This window comes from Lycium barbarum, chromosome 6 (assembly GCF_019175385.1).
Source record: "Lycium barbarum isolate Lr01 chromosome 6, ASM1917538v2, whole genome shotgun sequence".
Taxonomy (NCBI): domain Eukaryota; kingdom Viridiplantae; phylum Streptophyta; class Magnoliopsida; order Solanales; family Solanaceae; genus Lycium; species Lycium barbarum.
Window position 1 is genome coordinate 127,513,861 of NC_083342.1, and position 24,898 is coordinate 127,538,758.

At 36.9% G+C, this 24,898-nt stretch overlaps 1 protein-coding gene across 1 annotated transcript; it reads right to left on the reverse strand.

Annotated features, from left to right (window-relative positions):
* Positions 1–70: 70 nt before the first annotated feature.
* LOC132598784 (copper-transporting ATPase PAA1, chloroplastic) lies at positions 71–18,931 on the reverse strand. The gene is made up of 17 exons (XM_060311866.1): positions 18,378–18,931; positions 17,554–17,607; positions 16,545–16,698; positions 13,483–13,557; positions 13,090–13,367; positions 11,919–12,152; positions 11,375–11,473; positions 11,079–11,228; positions 10,778–10,924; positions 9,375–9,425; positions 9,097–9,275; positions 7,181–7,319; positions 5,987–6,084; positions 5,642–5,882; positions 5,237–5,440; positions 1,728–1,808; positions 71–952 (listed from the first exon to the last, which is right to left on the reverse strand). Exons 1-17 carry the CDS (start codon positions 18,819–18,821, stop codon positions 713–715), a joined length of 2,868 nt encoding a protein of 955 aa, XP_060167849.1. The 5' UTR covers positions 18,822–18,931; the 3' UTR covers positions 71–712.
* Positions 18,932–24,898: the final 5,967 nt, after the last annotated feature.

Sequence of the window (24,898 nt, forward strand, 5' to 3'; positions counted from 1 at the left end):
TTTTTTTGTTTTTGTTTTTCTTAGCTTATTGAAAACTTGTATGTTGCGTAAGTGTGAGATTAGACCTAACTTACCTTTGCAAACTAAGTACTCATTTACTGGAATGAGATGTATCCGAATAGGACAGAATGAACCTTATTTGACTCCAACTAATTTAAGATTGACCACGGTTGATTGATTTTTGTCCAAACGCTTCGACATTTCTTCTTTGGTTCATACTAACGGGAAAATGGTGTTTGTTATCTTCTATCTTGCAAATCTTTAATGCCATACTGCACCCTTTATTGATATGTGGGTGTGAAAAAAAAAATAAAAAATCACCGCGCAACATTTCTGCCCAAATTTAGTGGAACCTATGAGTGGCATTTCTTCACGCGACCTGGCTATCACTTCATTGAATCCTTAACCAGATTGTCTGCAGCTCCCTTGATAGGTCGACTCAGTGCCTAGAAACATACTTAGTACGTACATAGTTACAGCATGTAGTCTGTGATTGAACAAAATGATTCCTCATCCCCCAACCAAATTAAACCGCAGGAGTGGGATCCATTAGATTCTGATCGCTGATTAGCTTAAGCTGAAGCAGAGTCCCCCGTCCCTCCAAACAGCAGCAATTGCATGGTTACAATTCCTTCAACTGATAGTGATAGGTACCCAAGCAGAGGCATAACTGAATGTTGGAATCAATCACTGACTTGGCTTGTGAGGATCACTATCTGGAGGTTGGATATGGATGTCTTAACTTTTCTTGATTCAAGCTATCAGAAGGGATATCAACTATTACTGATGGTCCATGAATTTCCTTCTGCCTCGATTCAAACTTGAGTCTCAGCAACAATGAATTTGTCATCACGCCAATAGAGCTCAAGCCCATGAGAGCTCCTGCTATTGATGGAGTAAGCATGGTTCCAGTAAATGGCAGCAGGACTCCAGCAGCTACTGGAATTCCAACCTGTTGGAGCAAAGATAAGAAGAAACACATGAAGGACAAAACTTTAAGAGAATCATATGATGCTTTCTTTTGGATCTTAGATTTTTCGTAGGCACGAGTTCTTACATAATGAAATTTAAATCAACTTAAAACTTAAAACATTTTTATTTATGATTTTTCTAGTGTGTGCTCGCGCGCATCCGTGTATGTTCACTAGCAACAGATCAGTAATCTTGTTCCCCTCCCTTCTCTTTATTGCAAAGATCATGAGGGACAACTTCTGAATGAGATTAAAACATGGCCCCGCATTCTCCAAATTAAATATGCAATTTCTCACAAATCTGTATGAGACAGAATTTATCAGCAGCAAGATAGTAATTGTTTCACATATGTTACATATATGTAGGTTTAGATCTTCAATATGTGACAGACTTCTCAAGGTCTTGAAAAGAAAAGAAAGGAAAATGCACCAAGTAGGGAGAGAGAGAGAGAGAGGACAGACTAGGAAAAAGAAAGAATGAATAGCATTCCCATCAGTAATTCCAGACAAACTAACAGAGATTGGTAGGTGTCCAAAAGGAATGACTTACTGTGGAGGAAAAGAGAAGCAAGAGTCTTCTCCCCTCCCGCAAGTTTCAATAAACGTCAAGAATGGTCATTTTAAGTCTTTAATTTATGTTTTGCACGTAGCGAATTAATACCATCTCTTTTGCTAAACCAGTTTCCTTGTCTAAAATGGTAAGGCACATAGAAACACTTCTTGTTCTCATGGAGAGCTGATATAAGAAAAACTTACTATGTTGTATCCGAAGGCCCACCAAAGATTTTGTTTTACAGTCTTCATTGTTAGCTTGCTTAGCTCCAGAGCATCGAGCAACTGCAGAAAGGCGATTTTGTTAAAAATTATCGTATAACACAACGTCCAAGATAAAACCTCATAAAGCAATACTAGCATCCTGTAATAACCCATATATTTTTTAAGGCTTAGTTGGTAATTTAAATAAAAGAAGGAATGTAGCCAAGCCCAAAATGGAAAAGGAAAAGAAAAAAAAAAGACTTTAAAAAGTCTGATGGCTAACATGAAACACTACAATCTGAAGGAACCAAAAAAAAAAAAAAGGACGAGCAAACAGAGGGAGAGAAAACCAGCAGGAAAAAAAAAAGAAAAGAGAGGGAGAAAAAGAGAAGAAAGGAGAGGAGAAAAATAAGAACTTTCACCCCAAATCATCAAGGTAATTAATTACTCTAGTCCTTTATTTAAGTTTATTACATAATTATGGGTAAATCTTTATGGTGAAAACATGGGGATATTTTGATAAATTGAGAAAGTTTAGCTCTAGGGTTCTTCAACCAAAATCATTGATTTGAAAGGGCAAATAGCGTCGGATTTTAGACTTCTATATATCGTTGGAATCCTCTCGTTAAGGCCTTCCCGAAAACATAAGTCTTGTCGGGTTTTGAACACATTGACCAGAGGGCGTTTTTGTCCTTTAAAATTTGACTTTAACCGTTTAAGCCTCTAAAAATATAGAAGTGGTTTACCCTAAGGGTTTTGACCATTCTAAATCCGTTTTTGTGTAGTTTGAGGCAATCCGAAGACTCGAGAATGCAGTTTTGATTTATTAGGAAGTGTGCTTGAATTGTGAATTTGAGGTAAGTGAGACTTTAAGCTTTGGGTACTTGCTTTTCAAAATCAGTTTTAAAAATATGTTTTGTCTGCCTGGTCCATGTGTTGGGGCGAGCGTGTGCTTGGCAGAATCGATGGCCCTTAATGCCAACCGCATATACTTTATTTTCAAATAATCCAAAACTCTCTTTATAAATTATTTTGTGATGTGATATAGCTGTGAGCCATGATATTGGGGCATTGTGTATGCTTCCCTTAGCATTGTGTATGCTTCTTGATTATATTGGGGCATCCTTAGCATTGTGTATGCTTCTTGATTATATTGGGGCATTGTGTATGCTTCCCTTAGCATTGTGTATGCTTCTTGATGATATTGGAGCATTGTGTATGCTTCTTGATGATATTGGGGCATTGTGTATGCTTCTCTTAGCGTTGCGTATGCTTCCTGACATATTTGGCACATTGTGTATGTTGGTGTTGACTAATTCTTTAACTGCCACTTATGACGGTTCGTAGTGTAAATTGTGTTGAGATAATATATTTGATAAACAGTGGTTTGGACCTTGGTTGCTATTATATAATGATATATTCATGTGCATAATATTTTTGTGCCTGTTGTGTGTTTGTATTTTCTAACACTTGTTCCAGGGGTATTTGAAGTGGCGGGTCGAGGATCTTATTAGGTTATATTTATGTATAACTCACTCCTTACCTGCATGTCCATGCAGATACTGTCGTTGAGAACGACGCTGGTAATTGAAGACTTCGTGAGTGGATTTTGTTGCTGAGGTGAGCCACCGCATTGTTCGTGGAGGCAGCCATTTCAGTTTTATCTAGTTTATTTCTAGTTATTTCTTTTATTTTGGGTTTACATGCCCGACACTCAAACTCATGTAACTCTGTTAGATGCTCCATGGTCTTAGCGTGAGATGTGGGCTAGAGATTCTTTTTATCTTAGCATTGGTTGGTTTTCATAAATCGATTATGGATTTGGTTGGCGACTATTTCGCATTTTTATCATTAATAACGTTGTGGGACCTGCACTTATTTTCTTTTAGTGCTTTTGTAAATGATTAAGAGTATGATATATGGTTCGCCTGGCGGGTGGTGTTTGCTGGGTGCCAATCACGTCTAGAGGGTATTTTGGGACGTGACACATCCATTGATCAGAGGTCCTCACCTGATTCAAACCTTAATATACCCTAACAACACGACAGAGCAAGAACTAAAAGAGAAACTCTTTAAGAAGCCGCTTCCGAGTACTTTTTGTCACTAGACAATTTCCATTAAGACAGTATCAGCATAAATGGAGATGGAGGAAAGCATACAAAAAGAGTTAAAGATAAAGATTAGGTAATAAACAAACTGAAGTACTCATTGATTTAGATCCTGGTAATCAGTTCATTCAAACTACAAATCACTTTCACGTAATGTTTCCACCTTTTGTTCTACTAAGACCACTGCCGTACATTCTTGAGAAATTCACATTCGCAACTCTAATTTCACCATTATAGTAAAAGAATTCCCAGACCGAAGTATTGTTACAAAGTATTATGAACATCAGTAGAAAACCTTACTGCGGTAACTCCGCCTGTGTGAGCTCGCTCACATTGCCGGTCCCAAGCCCGGATAAAGGAGGAGGGTTGCCGAGGGTCAATCGGAAACAGCCTCCCTACCCAGGTAGGGGTAAGGCTGCGTACATCTTACCCTCCCCAGACCCTACTATTGTGGGATTACACTGGGTAGTGACCAAGTAGAAAACCTTACTGCGGTAGAGAATCAAATTGTAGCATACCTTAAAACTTAATTTAACCAGAAAATCTCGAGTTATTCATGTAAGAATCCATTAGTGCATTTTTACAAGGATTTGTGACTTGTTGCGAGCTCTAATAAATGATTACACAATGGCAAAGGAAATGGTTGGAGCAGCATTACACCATACATAATGCTAAAAGTTGTGTGCTATTTAGTCACTATGTGACTGGTTCCTGACAAATGGTATAACACAACTGGGAGAGCTTAAGTGTTTCTGAGCAAGTAGAGGTCCTAGGTTCAAGTTTTGCGCCACCCGTCATTAAAAAATTCCACACACTTGGCCCACTTAAAAGAATCAGCCCTGCACGTGATGGGCATGTAGACGATATGATAATTAAAAGAGCACTCTCTCTAACAAGTTAAACTTTTAGATTAGCTGGTCACCCAAATCAATCATTGTTGACAATGATGAATGTGTGTACACAAGCACCTGAAAATGGTCCTTTGAGGCTAGGTATTGCATATTTGAACAGTCAATATTCAAGAGGCTCAGAAATTAACATATAAGCATGGGAGTTTTCACTCCCAAATGCCATGTCAGGGAATTCAGGACTCAAATGGCTCTTTTGGAGAAAATACTCGTCTGTTCCAAACAACCTTTAGTAGTTTAAATACAATTGAATAATTATTTCTATCTGTTGACCTGATTCAAGTGTTTGCAAATCTTCGAGTTGTAATATTCTCAGCATGTGTTCTGAGGGTGGAGAGCGATGGATATGAAAATAAGACCTTAAGACCAGAACAAGAGACCATGTTCCCAATTTTACCATATACTCAGAAACTGAGGGCAGGTTACTCTAGTTCCAGAAAGGAAAGAAAGAACATGAAAGCCGTGAAAGTTGCAAATAGGAGAGAAGGAAAACCTGAGATAACCGATCATGCATCAGTACAATAGAAGACACATCACTTGCAGCTCCAACTCCGCCACCAATAGCTATTCCTACCTGTGCTGTTGCCAAGGCTGCAGCGTCATTTATTCCATCTCCGACCATAGCTACAACTTTCTGATCCTTTTGTAGCCTGCTTACAAACTTGTTCTTTTCATCTGGTTTGACTCCATAATAAACCTACATTCAACCATCTACCTTATTGGCATTTTCTCAATAACGGACGTAGAACTCATTGTAATGTGTTTTGGCAAAAGGGTCAAATACAGTTTAACAACCATTACTTCCAGCAAACCTTATCCTCTGTCTAAAAGGAAGTGCTTACACCGACCAAATAAACGAGCAAAAACTATGTACTTAAAAAGAGTTGAAACTGCTTACGTTTTCCTTAGGGATGCCAACAATAGATGCAACGTACTCGGCAGCATTCTTTTTGTCACCAGACAGTAAATAAGTGTTAATTCCTTGTTTCGACAAAGATTCAACAACATGCCTTGCGTCTTCTCTGATTTGGTCCTCAACATAAATTAGACCAGCAAGGACGCCATCAACTCCCACATATACAACTGATTGGTTCTTAAAGTCATCAAATTCTTGGAATGGATTCTCAAGAACTCCATGCCTGCACAGTTTGGAGTAGTATCAAGACATGACTGTATTTAAGAAGGATAAAAACAATGTCCAACATAAGAAGATAGTGAACTAAGTGCTGAAAGAAAAAAATACCTTTTGACCCACTCTAGTGTGCCAACAGCAATCCTTTTATTATCTATATACCCTACAGCACCAGATCCAGGCTCCTCCATGAATGATCCATCCAAAACCTGCATGTACGCATTTAAGAAATATGAAAACTGCTCACACTGCTATCTATTGGCAGCGGACATAGCAAATATCTAAGCCCAACTACACCTCTAGATTTAATAATAAAATTTTAAGGTGTTAGTTTTCTCTGCATCTTAATGCTCAGCCAGCACAAATAGAACATAGCATTCCAGATAGAGGTCAAGAATTATGATATATCTGAGAGTGGTGAAGTCTGACACAAAAGAATAAGCAACAAAATAACACAACCCTTCTTCCTCAACTAACCTTGATTAAGACAGACAACCCTTCTTCCTCAACTAACCTTGATTAAGACAGTTAAAACTCCAGCAAGATTTGAGTCAGATAACCAAGCAACACAGCAATTAATCATGGCGGTACATGCAGTGCAAATATGCAACATGGCATGATAGCAGTTTCGAGTCTCACTGCTATCCACCAGCAAAATGGTTGAAGAAAAGAAACCATTCCTGCACATAAGCTGGCTGTTGCAAACGTAAACAAATAAATAGAAGTGTTTATCTCTAACAACTTAAAGCTTAGATGATGTTCACACAATTAAACAGATTCAAAGATGGGTCAAGGGGCAAACTAAAACCTTGTTAATGGAAAAAAAAAAAAAAAAAAGGTATACAATTCTGTTTGACTATTCTAATAAGGAAGCTAGAATTTCTAAAATCACAACTCTGAGAACTGTACAAGTTTGTCCCATAGTGCATATGATGATTTACTAATATGTCTCTAAAACCAAATTATCATTGCTTCGCCAATATATGTCTGTGTCCGTGCGTGCGTAAGAGAAGATAACATGGTCAAATACTGTTAATATATCATGCAATTCAAAGGGTTAAGATTCTTGAATACAAAGTTCATGTGCATAAATTTGGATACTGTTCCTATAAAGAAATAGGTAAACACTGAAAAAGGAGCACTGAAAGTTCCTAGTTGTATAGATGATTGGGCGGAGTAGAATCATATTTTGTAGATGCTTTACCTGTTGGTATACCCCATGTATACGGCCAATTTGGCCATGTTTATGAATGAAAATACAATTGAATAAAAAAAAGAAAAAAGGAGCACTGAAACGAGAAGCACCTTCAACTTTGGAGAATTTGCAGTCTGAGCAGCCTCTACAATTGCTTTTCCAATTGGATGATTGGTATTTGATTCAACTCCAGCAGCGAACTTCAGAATATCAACTTCTGACCACTGACAAGGTGAAGTTGAATCTTGTCTGTACCAAAGCTTGGCTCATTATCTCCAATGGAAAAATACCATTGACACCTTTTCTTTTACTAGAAGGTGTTTGAATTTCACTTAAAATTTAGACATTTTCCAAGGTTCAGAATTCTATTATCAAAGAAACAAGATCCAACTATTGACAACTAACATCTAACCAAAACTGACAAAGCAACAGATGGCAGCAGCAAAAATAAGATGACTAACATAATTTAGAAAAGGAGAGGACAGAGAAAAAGAAGTGAAAAACTAGAACAAGAGATGACTTGGTGATGAATATAAAGGTGGCTAAGTGCTCACTAGTTGCTCTCTAGTCTTATCCCATCATGCAAAATCATTCATAGTTTTCCTCTTTCTAGTATATCCAGAATTGAAAATGTACAAAACAAGTAATCCCTCTGTTTCAATTTAAGTGAACCTATTTCCTTTTTAGTCCGTGTCAAAATGAAAGACCTCTTTCCAAATTTGGAAAAAAATTTACTTTATGAATGATTTACAGCCACACAAATATTCAAGACTTAGTTTGAACCACAAGTTTCAAAAGTCTTCCCTGTTTCTTAAATGTCGTGCCCAGTCAAATGGGTTCACATAAATTGAAACGGAGGGAGTATATAAGAAATAAAAGTTAACTGACCCACATTGCTGGAGGAAATAGGTTGTTGTATCCTTAAAATCTTGGCAGCTCACCTTAACGGTCATCTCATGAGCAAATTTTTGGTTGAGTTAGTCACAAGGTACATTTTCTTAACATGGTATCACAACCAAACCCATCCTAATTCTTGGTTTACCAATATTGGGCCATGTCATTCGTCCATGCGTAGATATCTGAGTGTGTGGAAAGGTGTCGAACCACATTGTTTTGAAGAACTTTTGGAGGAATAGACAGTTGTCTCCTTATATAGTTTTGGGAAATCCTCACCTCATCAGCTAATTTTGGGGTTGGATTAGACCCAAGTTCCATTTTCTTAAGAGAAAACAAATAGGCAATTCAAACACTAGATGCTTTTCTTGTGGGTGCCTGTAAATTATGAAGTCAGAGAGACTTGGGATGGCAGAAATAGTGTATTCTTAAAATGTTTCTTTGTCGCGACAATAACATATTATTAAGAGAAAATGCTATAAAGAAAAATCAATCTCCTTATTTGTTATAGCCCAAAAATTGGACACACAATATACATGTGATTGACCTGCAATGCAAACAAAACTCACAGAAGTCTTCCTAAATAATAAATAGGACTTGCATTATTCGGTCTTCCATATTTCAATCACTCTTCATTTTTTTTACTTTTATTGTAGTCTATTAAGTTTTTAAAGTGCCTTGACAGAAAGTACTTTTGTCCGAGAATAGTCAGATCTACTCGACATACAATACCCAAGGATGGAATCATGGAAACTCACAAACTCCTGTCATTCTAATATAATATACTCAGTTTACACAACATTCCTATTAAGTGAAAGAATTAAAGTGTGAGATGGTTTGGTATAAGTTAGAAACAGGCAGACTGATGGTTTGGTAAAAGTTAGAAACAAGCAGACCTTATTTTTTATGAATAGGGAAGGAAATAATTGTGGTTAAAGAGTTTAACAAACAAAATTGTATTTAATAAGTAAAACAGGTTTCATATAATTATTAATTTAAATAAACCGTATCAAAACTTTTCTTTTTATTGAAGAAGATCAAAATATCCCTTTTAAGAAAGTGAATTGCATTTTGGAAACCATAATCCAGCCAGGAGAGAAATATATAAATACACTTAAAGTATGCACCCAACCTTCCATCTGGATCTTCTTGATGGCCTTGACCTTGAGACACAACTTTGGTCACGGTTGGTCTACCGATAGTCAGTGTCCCAGTCTTATCAAACACAATTGTATTCACCGTTGAGAATCTTTCTAGGACACTTCCACCACGCAAAAGCAAGCCTTTAGTGGCACCAAGTGAGGTTCCAACCTTTACACAAAAATGTCTAAATCATAAGTAGTGCATCAAGTGTTAGGACCATGCCTGGATTTAACATGACAGTACAACAGGATATCTATATTTCTTTACCATCACTGCAGTAGGAGTGGCAAGACCAAGTGCACATGGACAGGCAATAACCTGCAACCACAAACCAGAAGCAAATTACTGCAAAACAAAGAGATAGAAACATAATCATGGGATAGAAGCCTGCCCACCAGGTGGCTTAACGAAATTAGTGGCCTAAAGCTAAACGTTAAGCATAATAGTAAGATCTTTTAGAGTTGATTATTTCTTATAAAGAGTGGGTTAGACCATTTTTTCACTCCAGAGAGAAATAGGAGAGCCTTCGACGGGGTAGAGTTGAGTTTTAGTCAGTTGAGGAGTAGCCTCCGTTCTCTTATTTTCTTTTGGTGCACCTATAAAATTCCTAGTTGTCTAGAAGAACGGGCGGATTTTGTAGGGAATCATGTTTTGTAGATTCTTTACTTTTTGGTATACCCCTTGTATACGGTCTGTTTTTGTGGCCATGTTTATGAATGAAAATACCTTTACCTGATAAAAAAAGAAAAAGAAATGTTTCTTATAAAATATTATCTAACCCTTAGTGAGTAGAGTAACCAAATGTCTCCAATGGTGGGAGCTAGCAAGTTACTGAGTGAATGATCAAGATGCGTACAAGATGGTCCGTACACCATCATTACAAAAAAAGAAAATCAAATACACATCACACCCCTTGCTGTGCAGCCCTTTCTAGGACCCTGCTAACGCGGGATGCTTTGAGCACCGCACTGCCCTTCTTTTATATAATCAACTCGAAAAGATAATTATCAAAGTCGTCGTCAAATTGTTCACTTTCATATATTTGCATATTTATTATAAAAGTCAAGTTATTTATCTGAATAACCTCTATCACATCCCCCCCCCCCCCCAAAAAAAAAAAAAAAAGGGCACGACCCAAAACCGGGGGCCATGACGGTCACCCGAAGAGCCACTACCGCAGGCGTACCAAAACCATTAATCGAGAAAGAAAAGAATATGTTCAAATCATCCATAATATAAATCGTATCTCAACATTAAGGGGACGAATAGAAAATAACACGTGTAAAAACACATCCAAAACTGTCAAGGAGCATCTAAGAGTATCTACGTACACCTTTGGGGTACAAAAATAATCTAGTATAAGAAATTCTGGGGCCTTCAATTTGGTGGTGATTGTTGGGGGGGGGGGGGGGGGGGGGGGGGGGATAAAGCAATTGCTTTAGTGGCTTGCCCCTTCAGCCGGCCTTGATGCCCACATAATGCAAAAAAGAGCATGAAATTAAAAACAATATGGAAACAGCAGAGTGGAGAGTTCAAAAGATTTTGTAAAGGATTACTCAATCAGATTTGAAAATTTATGTTGTGGGATGTTGCAGAATAAGCCAAATTTGAACCTTGTGGGTGATTATCGAAAATCAATGCAGGACACACGAGTTTATACACCGACATACCAGCACAGTACATGAGAGCTGCAACGCTAGCGAAACAACGCTTCCATGATAAAGGGCGGGAGGCAGAACGCGAGCACCAAAAAGGTTCCAGAACATAAATGTGGCAGCAGAAAGTGTCATTACCCCATAAGTAAAATGCCCAGCAACCTATCAAATAGAAGCAAGCAAGCTATTTTCAGGACAAGCATACAAATCAATTCCTTTGCAAACGATATTAGACAGTAATTTGGGTGAACCACTTAAGCTGCCAACTGCCAAATATTGTGTACATTAGGAGAAAACACAGCTTTAAAATGGAAACCTTGTCAGCCAACCGCTGTACAGGAGCTTCTCTACTCTGTGCTTCTTCTACTAATCTAACAATGTCCCCAATTGCAGTTTCACCACCTGGTCGTCGCACTTCAACAGTAAGTGTTCCATTAAGGTTTATACTTCCTGCCGCAACTTCAGCCTAATTCATAAAAATAACCTATTATGATATTATATGACTTGAATAAGAGAAATCAGATGGAACTTTAAGCTGGATATCTGTCCAACCATAAAGCAAATTTTTAACAGAGGAAAGCAGTAGGTAATAAGAGAAGATAGGTTGACTACCCCAGGTAATTTAGTGACAGGTAACGGCTCCCCAGTAAAACTTGATTCATCAATTGTGCTTCTACCGGCTCTGACAATTCCATCAGCTGGAACACGGTCCTGAATTTCGACAAACAGTAAATTCAACTGCTATTGGTTGCTATTTCTAATCAGAATATCTCTACAGATCTAATAATGTGCAACATTTTACACTTGTAGATAACAGAGGAGGAGATTGACAACACAGACGATTCAAGTAAGAACTGTCCCAGCCCCACGAGAAACAGACTCAGAGAAACCGAATAAGGTACTCCCTCCGTCCCAAAAAGATTGTCCTCTTTTGACTTGGCACAAAGTTTAAGAAATAAAGGAAGGCATTTGAAATGTGTGGTTCAAAACAAGCCTTAGATATTTGTGTGGCTGTAAATCATCTCATAAAGTTAAATTGTTTCTAAATATAGAAAGGGGACAATCTTTTCAGGACAGACTAAAAAGGAAAGGAGGACAATCATTTTGGGTCGGAGGGAGTACAATGTAACATGAAGACAAAGTACAGCTTACTTACCCCAGGTAAAACAATGATCTGATCTCCGATAGACAGACTGTTAGAAGGAACTTCAACTGTGGAGCTCGATTCCCCTGAATCTCCACTGACTACAAGTCTTGCTTTAGATGGCAAGACATTGAGAAGGCCTGTCATGTCGCTTGTGGCTTTAATTTTAGCTCTCTGCTCAAGGTTTCTTCCCAGCAAGACAAAAGCAATCAACATAACAGGTTCCTCGAAGAATGTTTTCCAACCCTACAGGAAAGGTTATTAGATGAATGCTAGCTGCATGTGTAAGTGTATAACTGACCAAAGCTCACAATAAACTCTAACGACTGGGAAGCAATGCAATACTGTACTACAGGAAAGTTTATCTAAAATGGTACATATTACTGTACTACAGGAAAGTTATTGCTCTCCTTACGGACAGAGAAAAGCTCCTAAAGCCCCCAACTGAAGAATACAAGGGACTCTTAGTTGTAAAGATAATTGGATGCACTTAATAGAGGATGCGTGCTTCTAAAGCTCATTGGTTAATACCTATTGTTTACAGATGACCACACCTTTTCTAAATAAACAGACAGTGGAACCTCAACAAACAATAAAATATATTTACACTGAAATCCTTAAGGCACTTTAAATAAGTTCAGAGGCCTCCTTGCTTTATTGTCAACTATGTTCCCACTTATATTCTGGTAGCATTCAGCTTTGTCCTGGTAAAGGATGATATTAACCATCTAGAAATTATCGTATTTGATATATAGATACATTATACACATAAAATTCAGTAGGTAAAGCAAACATGAAGGCAGTACTGAACAATACTAAGAGAGCACAATGCATCTGTTACTGAAGCAGGAAGCAAAGGAATGCTAGTAAATCTTATATACCACATCTTACCTTTACCATTTCCTTTTGCATGGAAATATTTCGGGGCATGTTAGTTGCTTTAGGTTCCGATTTAAGTTTAGGGGTTTGTTTAAGTTTATAAGCTGCTGTTTAAGAATTTGGTTAAGTCATTTTGTTTAACAGTCAAAGGGTTCTAGATATTTGGGTATATTTTAACACTCCAGTAATTTGCCCAAGTACGCAATACCGGAAGAACTTGATTACATGATGTGTATGCCTCAAGTCTTTAGATGAAACGTTTATTCAGCAGAACAAAGTACAAGATATTGGTCAAAAAAGTTACCAGTTTTGGTATTAAGGCTGCCATTGAGCTCACAGCAAACGATGACATGGCCCCAAGACCAACTAATGTATTCATGTTTGGTGATCCTTTAATTAGGCTTTTCAGACCATCAATAATAAGTTGTCGACCAGGTACAAGCAATGTAAACAGAGACAGACTCATTTGGAAACCCGTGGAATGAATTGCATGGATCCATGAAGCGTTAGCTCCAAGAAAATGGGAGAGATGCCCGACAAGGCACACTGCACATAAAGCCCACGAGACGGCAAGCCCACGACCTGTTAAAATGTTAGGTTATTAATGTTATGGTTACTACATTCTGATCAATGAAGTCCCTTAAATGTGAAATCTTAGAAAATGGCTGGAAGAGGAGCTCTTAAGCGAGGCATGTACCACTTTCTTTCAACTGAATACGCTTTGCGTTCATCTTCTTCTCAAATATTTCAAAGAAGTTTTCCCTTCTGGAATCTGCATTAAATTAGACCCATGTCACACTGATACACATGCAAGCACTCCAAACAAGAAGGTGATAGGCAATCAGAACAAGAAGGAAGATATCAATTGCTGATGATATTATTTCCTTAAATTTATGATATTTTAGGGGATAACCACAAAAAATGATCAAATCACTTCTAGTTGTTCTAGGACAAAAACAAAGTGTTTGGACAAAACTGGGAGACCCAAAGAAAAGCTTCAGAACAAGAAATTTATGCCTAACTCATCCAAACAAGTTTAGTCAGGTTGAGTGCACACAACCACAATTGATGGTGTTGTACAAATAAATTCATTCAGGAAATATTTATGGAAATATTTACCAGTAATCAGCTCCACAACTGCATTGCTTTTTTTTTTTTTTTTTTTTAATATAAGGATGCAAACCATTTCCATAATCATTTTATGCACCTTGAATTTGATTAGGCAGGAGGCAACGGGACACAAGTGAAGGAATTATTTCTCCAACCATATACTTCCGAGTTGAAAAGATTTTAAGATAAAGGTAAATAGTTGGGCACTGAAAACAGATCCAGGAAATTTTCCAGAAGTGCATCCACTTAAACTACCTTTCCCTATTTTGATTATCATGAGTTCCCAAAATTTATCTGTTTCACCACTAACTTTATTTTCCAACGATTACCTCATGCAGTCTACTTCCCACGTAGGGGTAAGGTCTGCTTACACTCTACCCTCCCCAGACCTCACTTTGTGGGATTTCACTGGGTATGTTGTTGTTGTTAGTCTACTTCAGTTGCAAGAATCTCCTCAAAGTTTCTTTTTGTCGCTGTGTCTTCCTACCTTTTATGCGGATTAACTCTAATTGAGGGAGTGCCTTTTAACTATAGGTTGTTTAAAACAGTGGACATCATATGTTTTCTGTACAAGGTAAATAATTTTATTAATGTGGGTAACTCCTGTATACAAGCAGTTTACCTTTACAGGTAAAGAACCGACAAAAGAATAGACGTCATATATGTGATTGACAACATGAATAGAGGATGTGATTGACAACATGAATAGAGGATCACTTAATAAGTCAAAAAATACACAAATGGTACACAAAATGGAGTGGAAGTATGAAACAATCAATGATAAAAGACTAATATGCTTCCACAGTTCTAGTTTATGAAGTTAAAGGTTCAGCCTGGTATTAAAGTGATTATATGTATACTTTTGTGTTCTGGTTCAGATTTTTTTCATGACACATTAGTCTAACTAAAAGCTGAAATTAGTTTCTTCATTGATGATGTGGCCAGCGAATTGATTGGGCCATCTGCTATTTGATAAAGAATCTGAAAATATGGAGGAATGGAGTGCGTAGATGAAAAAAACACAAGTAGCAGGCTGGCAGCAAGTTTTTATATGAATTCTGCAAGTTTTGACTTTTTGAGCTTATGCAAGATGCAACCGGAGTAATGCAGTAACCAGCTAGCCTTTTGAAAACAATTGATGTAAATTTCTGAATCTGCTTTTTGTGCGGATTCTTTGTTTTACATCTTATCTCATAGCTATACGACCCTAATTGAAGATCGAGTTCCATGTCCAGGAAAAAGATACAATCCAAAGGGAGACTGAAAACGTTGACCAAACTTAACTAATGTCTAACGACCAAAGAAGAAAACACATTACATCATTGCAATAGAAAATTCCATTTTGAAGTTCAGCAAAGTATTCCAGCCAACAAGTTATATAATCTTTGCTACAACAGAAATTTCACAACAGTTACAATAAGAGTTCACCAGAATGTCAGACTGCAGAACCTAAAAGATTCCCTCCACTTTTATAGTAAGTGGGGAATCTACAAGGAAGGACACAGCTGGCATATCCTTAAAGTAAATGTCTTTCACGATCTGAACTACTACATTAAACTTTTACGGAAAGATGGCTCCTATCAACTCATAGCATTATAAACTTCTCTCGGTACAATTATTCAAAATGAACGAGCCTCCTCATAGAAATTCCTCCCTTCAACAAATCCACCAATTCTTGCCGCTGAAACTCTCACCTATATATGAAAAGGACCTTGTTGTCAAAACCAAAATCATTACTTTGACCTAAATGTTCTATTTTCATCAAAGATGGGGAGAAGTGACTAAGAGGTGCTGCTGAAAAGGGTTTTAGTCAATATAACAGGGACATACCATGAAGGACAATGGTTGCTCATTTCAAGAAAGCTTTTGCGTTTCATGATGAAAAATCCCCTTCAATGGCTCCCTCACCTGTCAATTACCCACCAAGCTTCACATAAGTAATAGAAACCCCAAGTTTATTCCAGTCTCTAATCTGCTTGAAATTTAAGAGGTGCTAATGGACCAAAACAGGAATATCATTCTTTATTTAGCACAAAATCAGAGAGATAATCTTAGTTAAATTCCTGAAAGAAAAAAAGAAAAGGAGAAAAGACAGGATGGGTTTCTGTTGTGCTTTTAGTTTACAGCTTATTCTCTTCCTTTTAATCAATAGTGCAAACTATGCTCCCCGTAGATTAATTAACATGGAAACAATGTCAGGCTGCTCTAAAATATCAGTCTGCGAAAATATGGCCAGGAGTCAAGTTAGGTTCCTGTAAATCAACTGTCCGGCAACCTAAACCTACCCAAGTCAAAAGTACCAAATCTGAGGAACCTTGCGATGGCAGAAAGACTAAACACCAAAAAGACATATGGCAGTTTGCAACTACTCCTGAAGAATCTTCAACAAACACATAACCATTTAAGATGTACAAAAATCCTGACAAATTCTTTTATGAACCATCTATTTCCTTAGTAATAGCACCCTGTCCGGCATTTGAAGTGTTATTGAAATTAAATTATATACACACATACAATTAACTGCTAATAGTGCAAGCATAATCCACACTTGGAGACTTTCAACCAAATTGCTAGGCTAGTGATACAATAGTGTAAAACGCAATGGAACAATTGGAAACACATCAAATTAACAACAAAGAAAGCGCTAACCTCGAACATTAGATTTGAACCCACAAGTAGTCAAATGCTTTGCAAGGACCTCCCCCAACTCCTTTTGCCAATTTGGTACAACCTTCGCTTCAGATACTGGCCACACTATTGCTGTCTCCGTCGTAAGATTTACAGTAGCAGAAGAAACTTGTGGCTGTTGATAAAGAACTTCGTAATGTCAAGTGAACAAAAAAAAAAAGAACAAAAGAAACAGAAAACACGTGAACTAGGAATACAAGTAATAGAAGAAAAGGCTAGCTCAACACATAAATATCTGTAAATTATGCAATTAATGCACGCTAAAAGATCATAGAGAATTGAACAGTTCTGGGGATAGTTTCTTTTCCACTCTAAACTACTAGAGAATCTCTAGATGAAGAGAATAGATTCTGGGCTTATGAGAGTTAATCATGTCTTCAACTGAAGAATCCAATTGTCTAGGAATGTTTCAGTGTGATCCGAACCAGAGTCATATTCAGACTGCTAACTCGGTGGTCGTAACATACCACAGCACCCGCTATTCCTTTGTCACAATGGATGCGGACTTAGTTCGTAAGAGTGTGTGAGCGTGTTAAAAATATTATCCCATGCAGGGGAAGAGGTAGTTCACAATTTACAAGTTCATCCCAACCAAGTAACTTTAGCTCAGACCTTGTAAAATCAAATGGGATGTGGTAGAAATTTGAACTTGAACCCATAAAGTTCAAATTCCGGATCCGCCTCAGGCCCATGGTTGGACACATTAAACACTCCAGGCCAATTAAGACTACAACATATTTTAGCTTTTCCCTTTGCTACTGAGAGCCAATAATCATGTTGATACAATCAACCAATTTTTCATATGGTTTAAAGAATCAAACTGTCCAAAAGAAGAAGAAATAGCTACTCCTTCAGTTCTGAAAGTAAACCTTGTAGTGAGCCGACTGCAGTATTTTTGTGGCCTACAGCATGAACATAAGACGCTTAATTGAACATAAGAACCTGGGTTGGAAGTATTTTGAATACTTACGAGACTTTCTAAAATTCTCTTCACGCTCGATGAACAGCCGCCGCATGTCATTCCCTGAAAATGTGCAGACAAATTTGAGGACTATTTTTTGAGATTTTTTTTTTTTTTTTTTGAGATTGGAGGACTATTCAAAGGGGAACTTAGCTAAATGTACCCTTCGGCCATCTAGTTTACCAAACACTGCCTATACACTTCGTCTGTATAGGAGGTTGTGTATAGGTATGTATAGTATATGTATATTTAGTAATCCCTCTGTCCCAATTTATATTATATGGCACACTTTACTTTTTAGCCTGTCCAAAAAAAATGTCACCTTTCTATAATTAGAAACAATTAACTTTATGAGATACTCCCTCCGTTCACTTTTACTTGTCCACTTTATCATATCAAGAGAAAGACAAATTTATTTTTTCTATTTTACCCTTAACATTAACTACTCATTTCTCAAATCATTTCCCGAGTTTATTGAATCTATACATCATTAATATGAGTATTATAGTCAAATATGCACTTCATTTATTATTTCTTAAGGATCGTGCAAAGTCCATTGTGGACAAGTAAAAGTGAACGGCGGGAGTATTTACCGCCACACAAATACTAAGGCTTGTTTTTTACCACAAATTTCAAAAGCCTTACTTGCCCTCTTAAACTCTGTGCCTGTTCAAATTGTGTCACATAAATTGGGACAGAAGGACTATAAACTATACACTACCTATACACTGTGTACATATTCTATAAACTAGATGACCTAATGGTATTTGGGCTGTAATTTTCACATATTCAAAGGTCCGAAACTACAGACATTGCAGTAAAAAGTAACTTACGGTAACATCAAGGATAATGACATCAGAGGACAAAGCGGATATATCTTCACCCGTTTCAACAACAACACTAGGGTTTTCCTTACCACCGTCGGTCGCACCATCTCCGCCTCCGCCGCCGCCGCCGTCGCCATTACCACCGGAACCATCATTTCCTCCACCACTAGCCGCAAATGAAGCCGCAGAACTAGAAACACAGCGCAACTCCTTCCGAACCGGGCGCAAATTCGAAACCGGTCCGAACCGGTTCAAAGCTCGAAGCTCACTGTTACATACGGCTCGAAGATGAAGCCGAGCGAGTTGACTCAGAAGAGCGAATTGAGTTGGGCGAGTAGAGAAATGACGGTGGAACTGAGAAATTAAAGGACTGCAATTGCAATTATTAAGAGTTCTTGATGATGCTAAACGAGAAATTGCAGCCGGTGATGTCAACAGTGAAGACTCCATTGCAGTAACGTAATGGGAAATACTTGGCAGTAGTATGGCTGTGGCTCTCTTATCGGATTATGAAGCAGTAACAGAGTGGACTTGCCTAGGGGTAAATCCGTAATTTAGTGACGTGAATTAAATGAGGGGTAGGTGGCGTTTGGTGTATTTATGTTCACCAGTAAGGACTTCTCGATATTTTTAAAGTACGTTTTCTGAAAGAATAAATAAAATTAGTGTTTTCATTTTACTCCCTCCGTCTTAAATTATTTGACGTGATTATTATAAATTATTATCTCAAATTATTATTAGCTTAAAAATTTAAGGCATAATTAATTATTTCTTTCTTTTTAATCTTAATAGAATTTTGTCATTAATAAAAATGACAAATAAATAGAATAAATATTTAATAGAGATAGATTATTACTTAGACATATATAAGAGTAAAAGTAGTCAAATAATCCTCCTAATTAATGTTTTTTAAGGGACGTGTAGACAAAAGATCGAAAGATAATTTGCAGTTATGAAACTGAAGGTGGAGGCAGAATTTGAAAATTATGAGTTCAATTATTCTCTTACTAGTCGTTTGGTAGGTAGCCAAAATTATCCCGATATTAATTTATCCCATATATTGGGACTATTTTATTCCATTTAAGAGATGAGATAAAATAATCCCAGGATAAGTGTGATAGGAAGGAATATCCCAGCTTATACTATGGGATGCATTTTATAATTTGTTTGGTACCAGGATAAATTTAGACCTTCTACCAAATATGGTACAAAAAATTAGTGTTGGATATCTCAGCTTATACCACGCACCAAACGAATCTTTAAAATTATTGAATTTTGTGAATAATTTATATAGATTCTATTGATTTTTGAAAATACTGTTTTTTTATTTATTGATATACTTAATATTTCATTATTGTTCGGGTCAGTTGTAGGTATCGAGGTCTGTCCTCACGCAACAAATAAGATTAACTCTGAAAATGTGTAAACAAGCACGTGATAATCATGGATGTCAATCATATTCCACCACCTACCAGTGGGGAGCGGCTATGTGTATCATTTGACTTCGTTCATTTTTCAAGAGGGCTGTGGACAAGTGATCGGGAAGGAGAAGGAAAAATAAAAATAATAAGATCGAAGTAAATTGAGCTTACAATTAAATCCTCTGCTTTATAGTTACGATTCACTCAATTTTTGTTTTTCTATGAAAATTTACTAGCAGATAATATCTCTCTCTATAATATATAAATAAATCATTAAAAGTTACTAATTTTAAAAGTTATACTCTCTGAGTTCTGTTTTTCTATTATAAATGTTCAAAGAGAAAATATGAAAAATGTATAAAAATAAAAGTTTTCACTATTCTGATTTCATGAATAGTGATCATTAATTTATAACGTTAATTATGCATGAAAAGCTATAGAAGTTTTTATTATTCTGATGTCATGATATATATTTTTGAAATGGAAAAGGGCCAAATATAACCCGGTACTAGGAGAAAAGGGTCAAATATATTCCTCATTATACTTTCGATCTAAATATATTCCGAAAACCAGAAAGGAGAAGAGGGGGCAACAAAGAAAACAAGAGTCAAGATAATCATAGACCAAGAACAGCTAAGAAAGAGTGGAATGTCAACACTCAAGTATACCGACACCGTTATACTATTGTTTAAATACACCATCCCTCCTTTAAGTTTGTCTAAAGTGGACATCCGATCTTACGTGGCACCTGACATTTGATGAGGTGAATGTCACGTGGCATGTCACCTCAACACACCCCTAACCCATTTTACTCCTTCCCTCTATTTGTTCTTTCACCGCTAAAATGTCCTTCCACTCCACTACCATTGCCACCATATAGTTGGATGATCGAAAAAAAAATTCCTTCCAATTCTGCACCCTCCCCCAACTCCAACATCTGTTTGTTTCTTCTCTGTATTCCAACAGAAATCTACACAAAAGAACAATAGAAAGTATTTTGCCTATCCAAAACTAGTAACATTATTTTAGTTCTTAACAAAATAATTTCGTTGAAAGAAAATACACTTCCATTTGTATTTTTAGGTTCTCAAAGAACCAATATAGCCTGCATCAAAAAAAAAAAAAAAAACCCCAAAAAACTAAGATTGCCTTTTTTAATTAATGTTATAGAGTAGATCAAACAAACTAATTATGGGTTTATTAACCTCAAATTCTAAAATGGTTCAGCCTGTTTACAGATTAGTATAACAACACACTAATTATAAAAAAATTAACACTCAATGATACTATTTGAGCTACGGGAAACATGATCACGAGCACTAGCACAGTTGATTATCCAGTTAGGGCTTAAAGCATAATTTTACTGCATAAAAACAAAGAAATTGCAAAAGATGTGAAAGCAAGGATGAATGTCTTTAGGAAGCGAAGAGAACGACGCCGTAATCTTAGCTCTTAGGCGGCAAGTCATTTCCGCCAATCTGCTGGAATTCTCTTCCGATCAACCAACTCAATGGTGGTAGTGGTGGTGGAGGGGAAGACATTTTAGGGGTAGAATAACAAATAGAGGGGAGGGGTAAAATGGGTTAGGGGTGCTGAGGTGGCATGCCACGTGGCATCAACCTCATCATATGTCAGGTGCCATGTAGGATTGGATGTTCATTTTGGGTAAACTTAACGAAAGAATGGTATATTTGAACTAATAGTATAACGACAGAGGTATATTTGGACCAAAAGTATAACGAGACGTATATTTAACCCTTTTCTCGTAGTACAGGGATATATTTGACCCTTTTCCGTTTTTGAAATGATAATTTAAAGGTCAATAAGTCATACGTCGAATGGTTGTGCTACATAGTTGGATTATGATGTCTTATAATTACCACTATCTAATTGGAAAAGTCGAAAGACAACTAACTTATTTATGAAAAAAAAGATGAAATGTCGTTCTCCCGTCAATTGTTGATGCACAAATGCATTTAACTTCGTATATATAACTTTTGTTTAAGATAAAAACTTTTTAGGCAATCTTTATTAAGAATTTATAAATATTAAGAGGAGTGCTTTTACTTATTGATGCTTTAAAACAGAAAAAATTATAAAGACGGAAATAAGGCTTAGATTTGAATGAGAGAATTCAAAAGCTTGCCGCCTTCTTATCATGAGAGAACCTTATAAGCCTCAAATTTACTACTTCATCAATCTTTGCTACTACTACTATTTTTCACTTTGCATATGTACGGCTCTTTGAGAAAGATATCATTATGAAAAGACCTTTTATTTTCACACTTTAAGTAGGCGTTTGACCAGGAAAATAAAATATTTTTCACTTTATTTGGTATTTTGGAGTTGCAGTTGAAGATGGAGTTGTGTTTGATTATAGTTTTGTTAAAGAATATTTGGTTTTGAATGTATTGAAAGTGAAAACAATTTTTTTGGTGTTTTTCAAATTCCAAATACAACTTAAAATGCAACTTCAAGTTGTATTTGAAATTTCCATGGTCAAACGTTGTTTTCCAAATAAAGTGAAAACGTTTTTCGAAAAAAAGTGAAAAAATTTCATGGCCAAACGGGCCCTAATTTTTTCAAAGATAACTTCGTTTTAGTTTCATTATTATAGAATGAATGGGTTAGAGCCACCCCCCTCCCCCAACCCCCCCCCCCCCCCCCCCCCCCCCCCCCCCCCACCCCCTACCCAAAAAAAAAAAAATATTCAGTGTTTCTGGGTGCTCACCTTAAAATCAACAAAAAATATATTGCTTTCAGTAGAATTCGAACTTGGCTACTCCATGGCTTAACCTAAAGCTTACAAAGCTTTTAACCGGAGCATCAAGATCTTTTATTGCCTCATGGGTGCTATTTATCATTTTACACCAAAATTTCAATATTTTCTATATGTCTACGTAGAGTATCCGCCACGGTTAATGTTACATCCGACGTTTTTGCTTATTCGAAAATTCAAGATAAATTGACTTGTGATGAATAAGGCCACAATTGGACCTTACTTGGTATGAATGTGTAGGCTATGAATATGATGGTGTGGAATTACGAAAGGAGGCCAAGGGCAAAATTGGAATTTTGGAAATTTGCCTTATGGATTACAATATGTAGCCAACAATTTGGACTCAAAAAATGATGATAAAATGAGGCCCAATAAGGGAGCCCAACCGGCCATGTCATGAAAAATGGCCCAAGTCCATAAGTTAATTAAGTAATATTATATAATGATCCATATCCAAAGAACATTCAAGAAAAACACAAAGCAAGAACAAAGAAAAAGAAAGAGGGGAGTTCGGGTAAGAGAGGAGAAAAAGAAAGAAAAGAAAGAAAAATTTTGGAGCCTAATCCTTGGTTTAAAAATCAAATTCTTGTGGGAATATTACTAAGTGCAAAGTCCTCTACAACTTGGTACACTTAGTTTGGCAAGAGGACAACTTTGTAGCAAGTGGAAAACTTGAAGAAAAGGTAAGGATTTTACCATTTTCATGCCATGAAATATATGTATATATGTTGTGGTGTGTGGAAATGAATGAAAAGTATGAAAATTTTGTGTGTTGGAAGTGCTTGTGTTTGGGCCGTGAGTATGCTTATATTACATGTCTTTGATAATTTGAATTCATGTTGTAATTTAGTTGTAGTATGGTGGAAATTGTATTAGAAATGAAAGTGGAATGAATTAATGGAAGTTGGAGAATATTGTATGTGGCCGTGTGGTATTGTATTGGTGGTGGAATATGAATTTACTCTTGTTAGTGTGTTAAGTGTGTTATGGTGAAGTGAATGGAAAGATAACAATCTTTATTGTCATGGAAAAGTGGTTATTAAGTTGTTGTAGGAAAATATGCAACTTTGTTATGGTTTATGTAAAAATGGAAATGAAAGTATCAAGAGGCAAATTATGATTAATGTTGATGAATTTGGAAGACGGAAATGTATAATGAACTTGTATGTTGAAGGTTAAGAGAATTGGATAAGTAGTGGCTTTGATGGAAAGTTTGTATGTTTTGCATATCTTATGTATATCTTGTGAAAATGGTATGATATGCCTCCGAAATATGTTGTAATGATCTTGATAAGTGTTGAATATGAAAATGGTAGGGTTGGTTTGGAAGTGTAAGGTTGAAATGAGAGATGTTTCGTTATGTCGGAAAGATGGCTAGTGATGCCGTATTGTGTGCTGTAATATATGTTGTTGTCATTGATGTTGTTTCTGGGTTGCTGTGTTGATAAATTGAGCCGAGCTAAGTCTCGGGGATGTTATATGTACAGAGGAAATGCTGCCGAAATTTCGGTAGGCAAGTATGTGTTAAGTTGGACTATCGAAGAGTTTGAAACTAACAAATGGTAAACTTGACCATTTCTAGATTTTGGACGAAATTGGAGTCGACGCCAAGCGAGCGTAAGGCGCTATCGAGGTATGTGAAGCATTTCCCTTTATTCTTAGGCATGTTCTGGATGTGATAGGCTCGGCCGCGAGCCTTAAGTACGACTCCGTTCCTCGGAATTCGAGACGGAAAACCGCTCCAATTCCTTCAGTACAATTGAAACCATTTTCTTACAAATTGCCTTTAAAGTGAATTTTTGTACGAAACTTCCCTAAAACGGAGTCGGAACACTTCCAAACGATTATGGATGACCTCATAAGGTCTATTATCAGTAATTTACATATGTTGCCTCGAGTTGGTCCGAGGCAGGCCCACAAGGACCGATATCTTCTGTATAACTTTAAATACTTCCGTTTTGTCCGATTTTCTCAGAAAACATCTGGACTATTATTTTGGTCATGATATGACTATTTTTATGCAATTCTTACAAAATGACTTCTGAACATCTGAGAATCTGATTCTTATAATAATCTGTCGTGCCTTCCCAAGTAGGATATAGGCGCGTACTATGCATACTATCTGGATACTCTGATTTGGCTCGCCGTTTGGCACCCTTCAGTCTGATTGAGTCTGTATGTGAGTCTATATGTATGTGGTTTCTCATTAATCTGTTCGTGGCTGTCTCAATGCATTCCTTCACTGCGTCCCGGGCCAGGTTCTGTTATCGTGCATGTTTCTCTGCATTGTTCACCGCGTCCCTCGGCGTGCGGGCCGGGATCTGTTA

Bases quoted from the DNA above. Each gene is read 5' to 3' on its own strand.
- LOC132598784 (XM_060311866.1), bottom strand. From the start codon at position 18,821: ATGGAGTCTTCACTGTTGACATCACCGGCTGCAATTTCTCGTTTAGCA. The intron at 13,558-16,544 runs GTTAGCGCTTTC...AATTTAATGCAG, and splicing joins GTTCAAATCTAATGTTCGAG to ATTCCAGAAGGGAAAACTTC. The intron at 9,426-10,777 runs GTATGTCGGTGT...TTGTGGTTGCAG, and splicing joins AGCTCTCATGTACTGTGCTG to GTTATTGCCTGTCCATGTGC.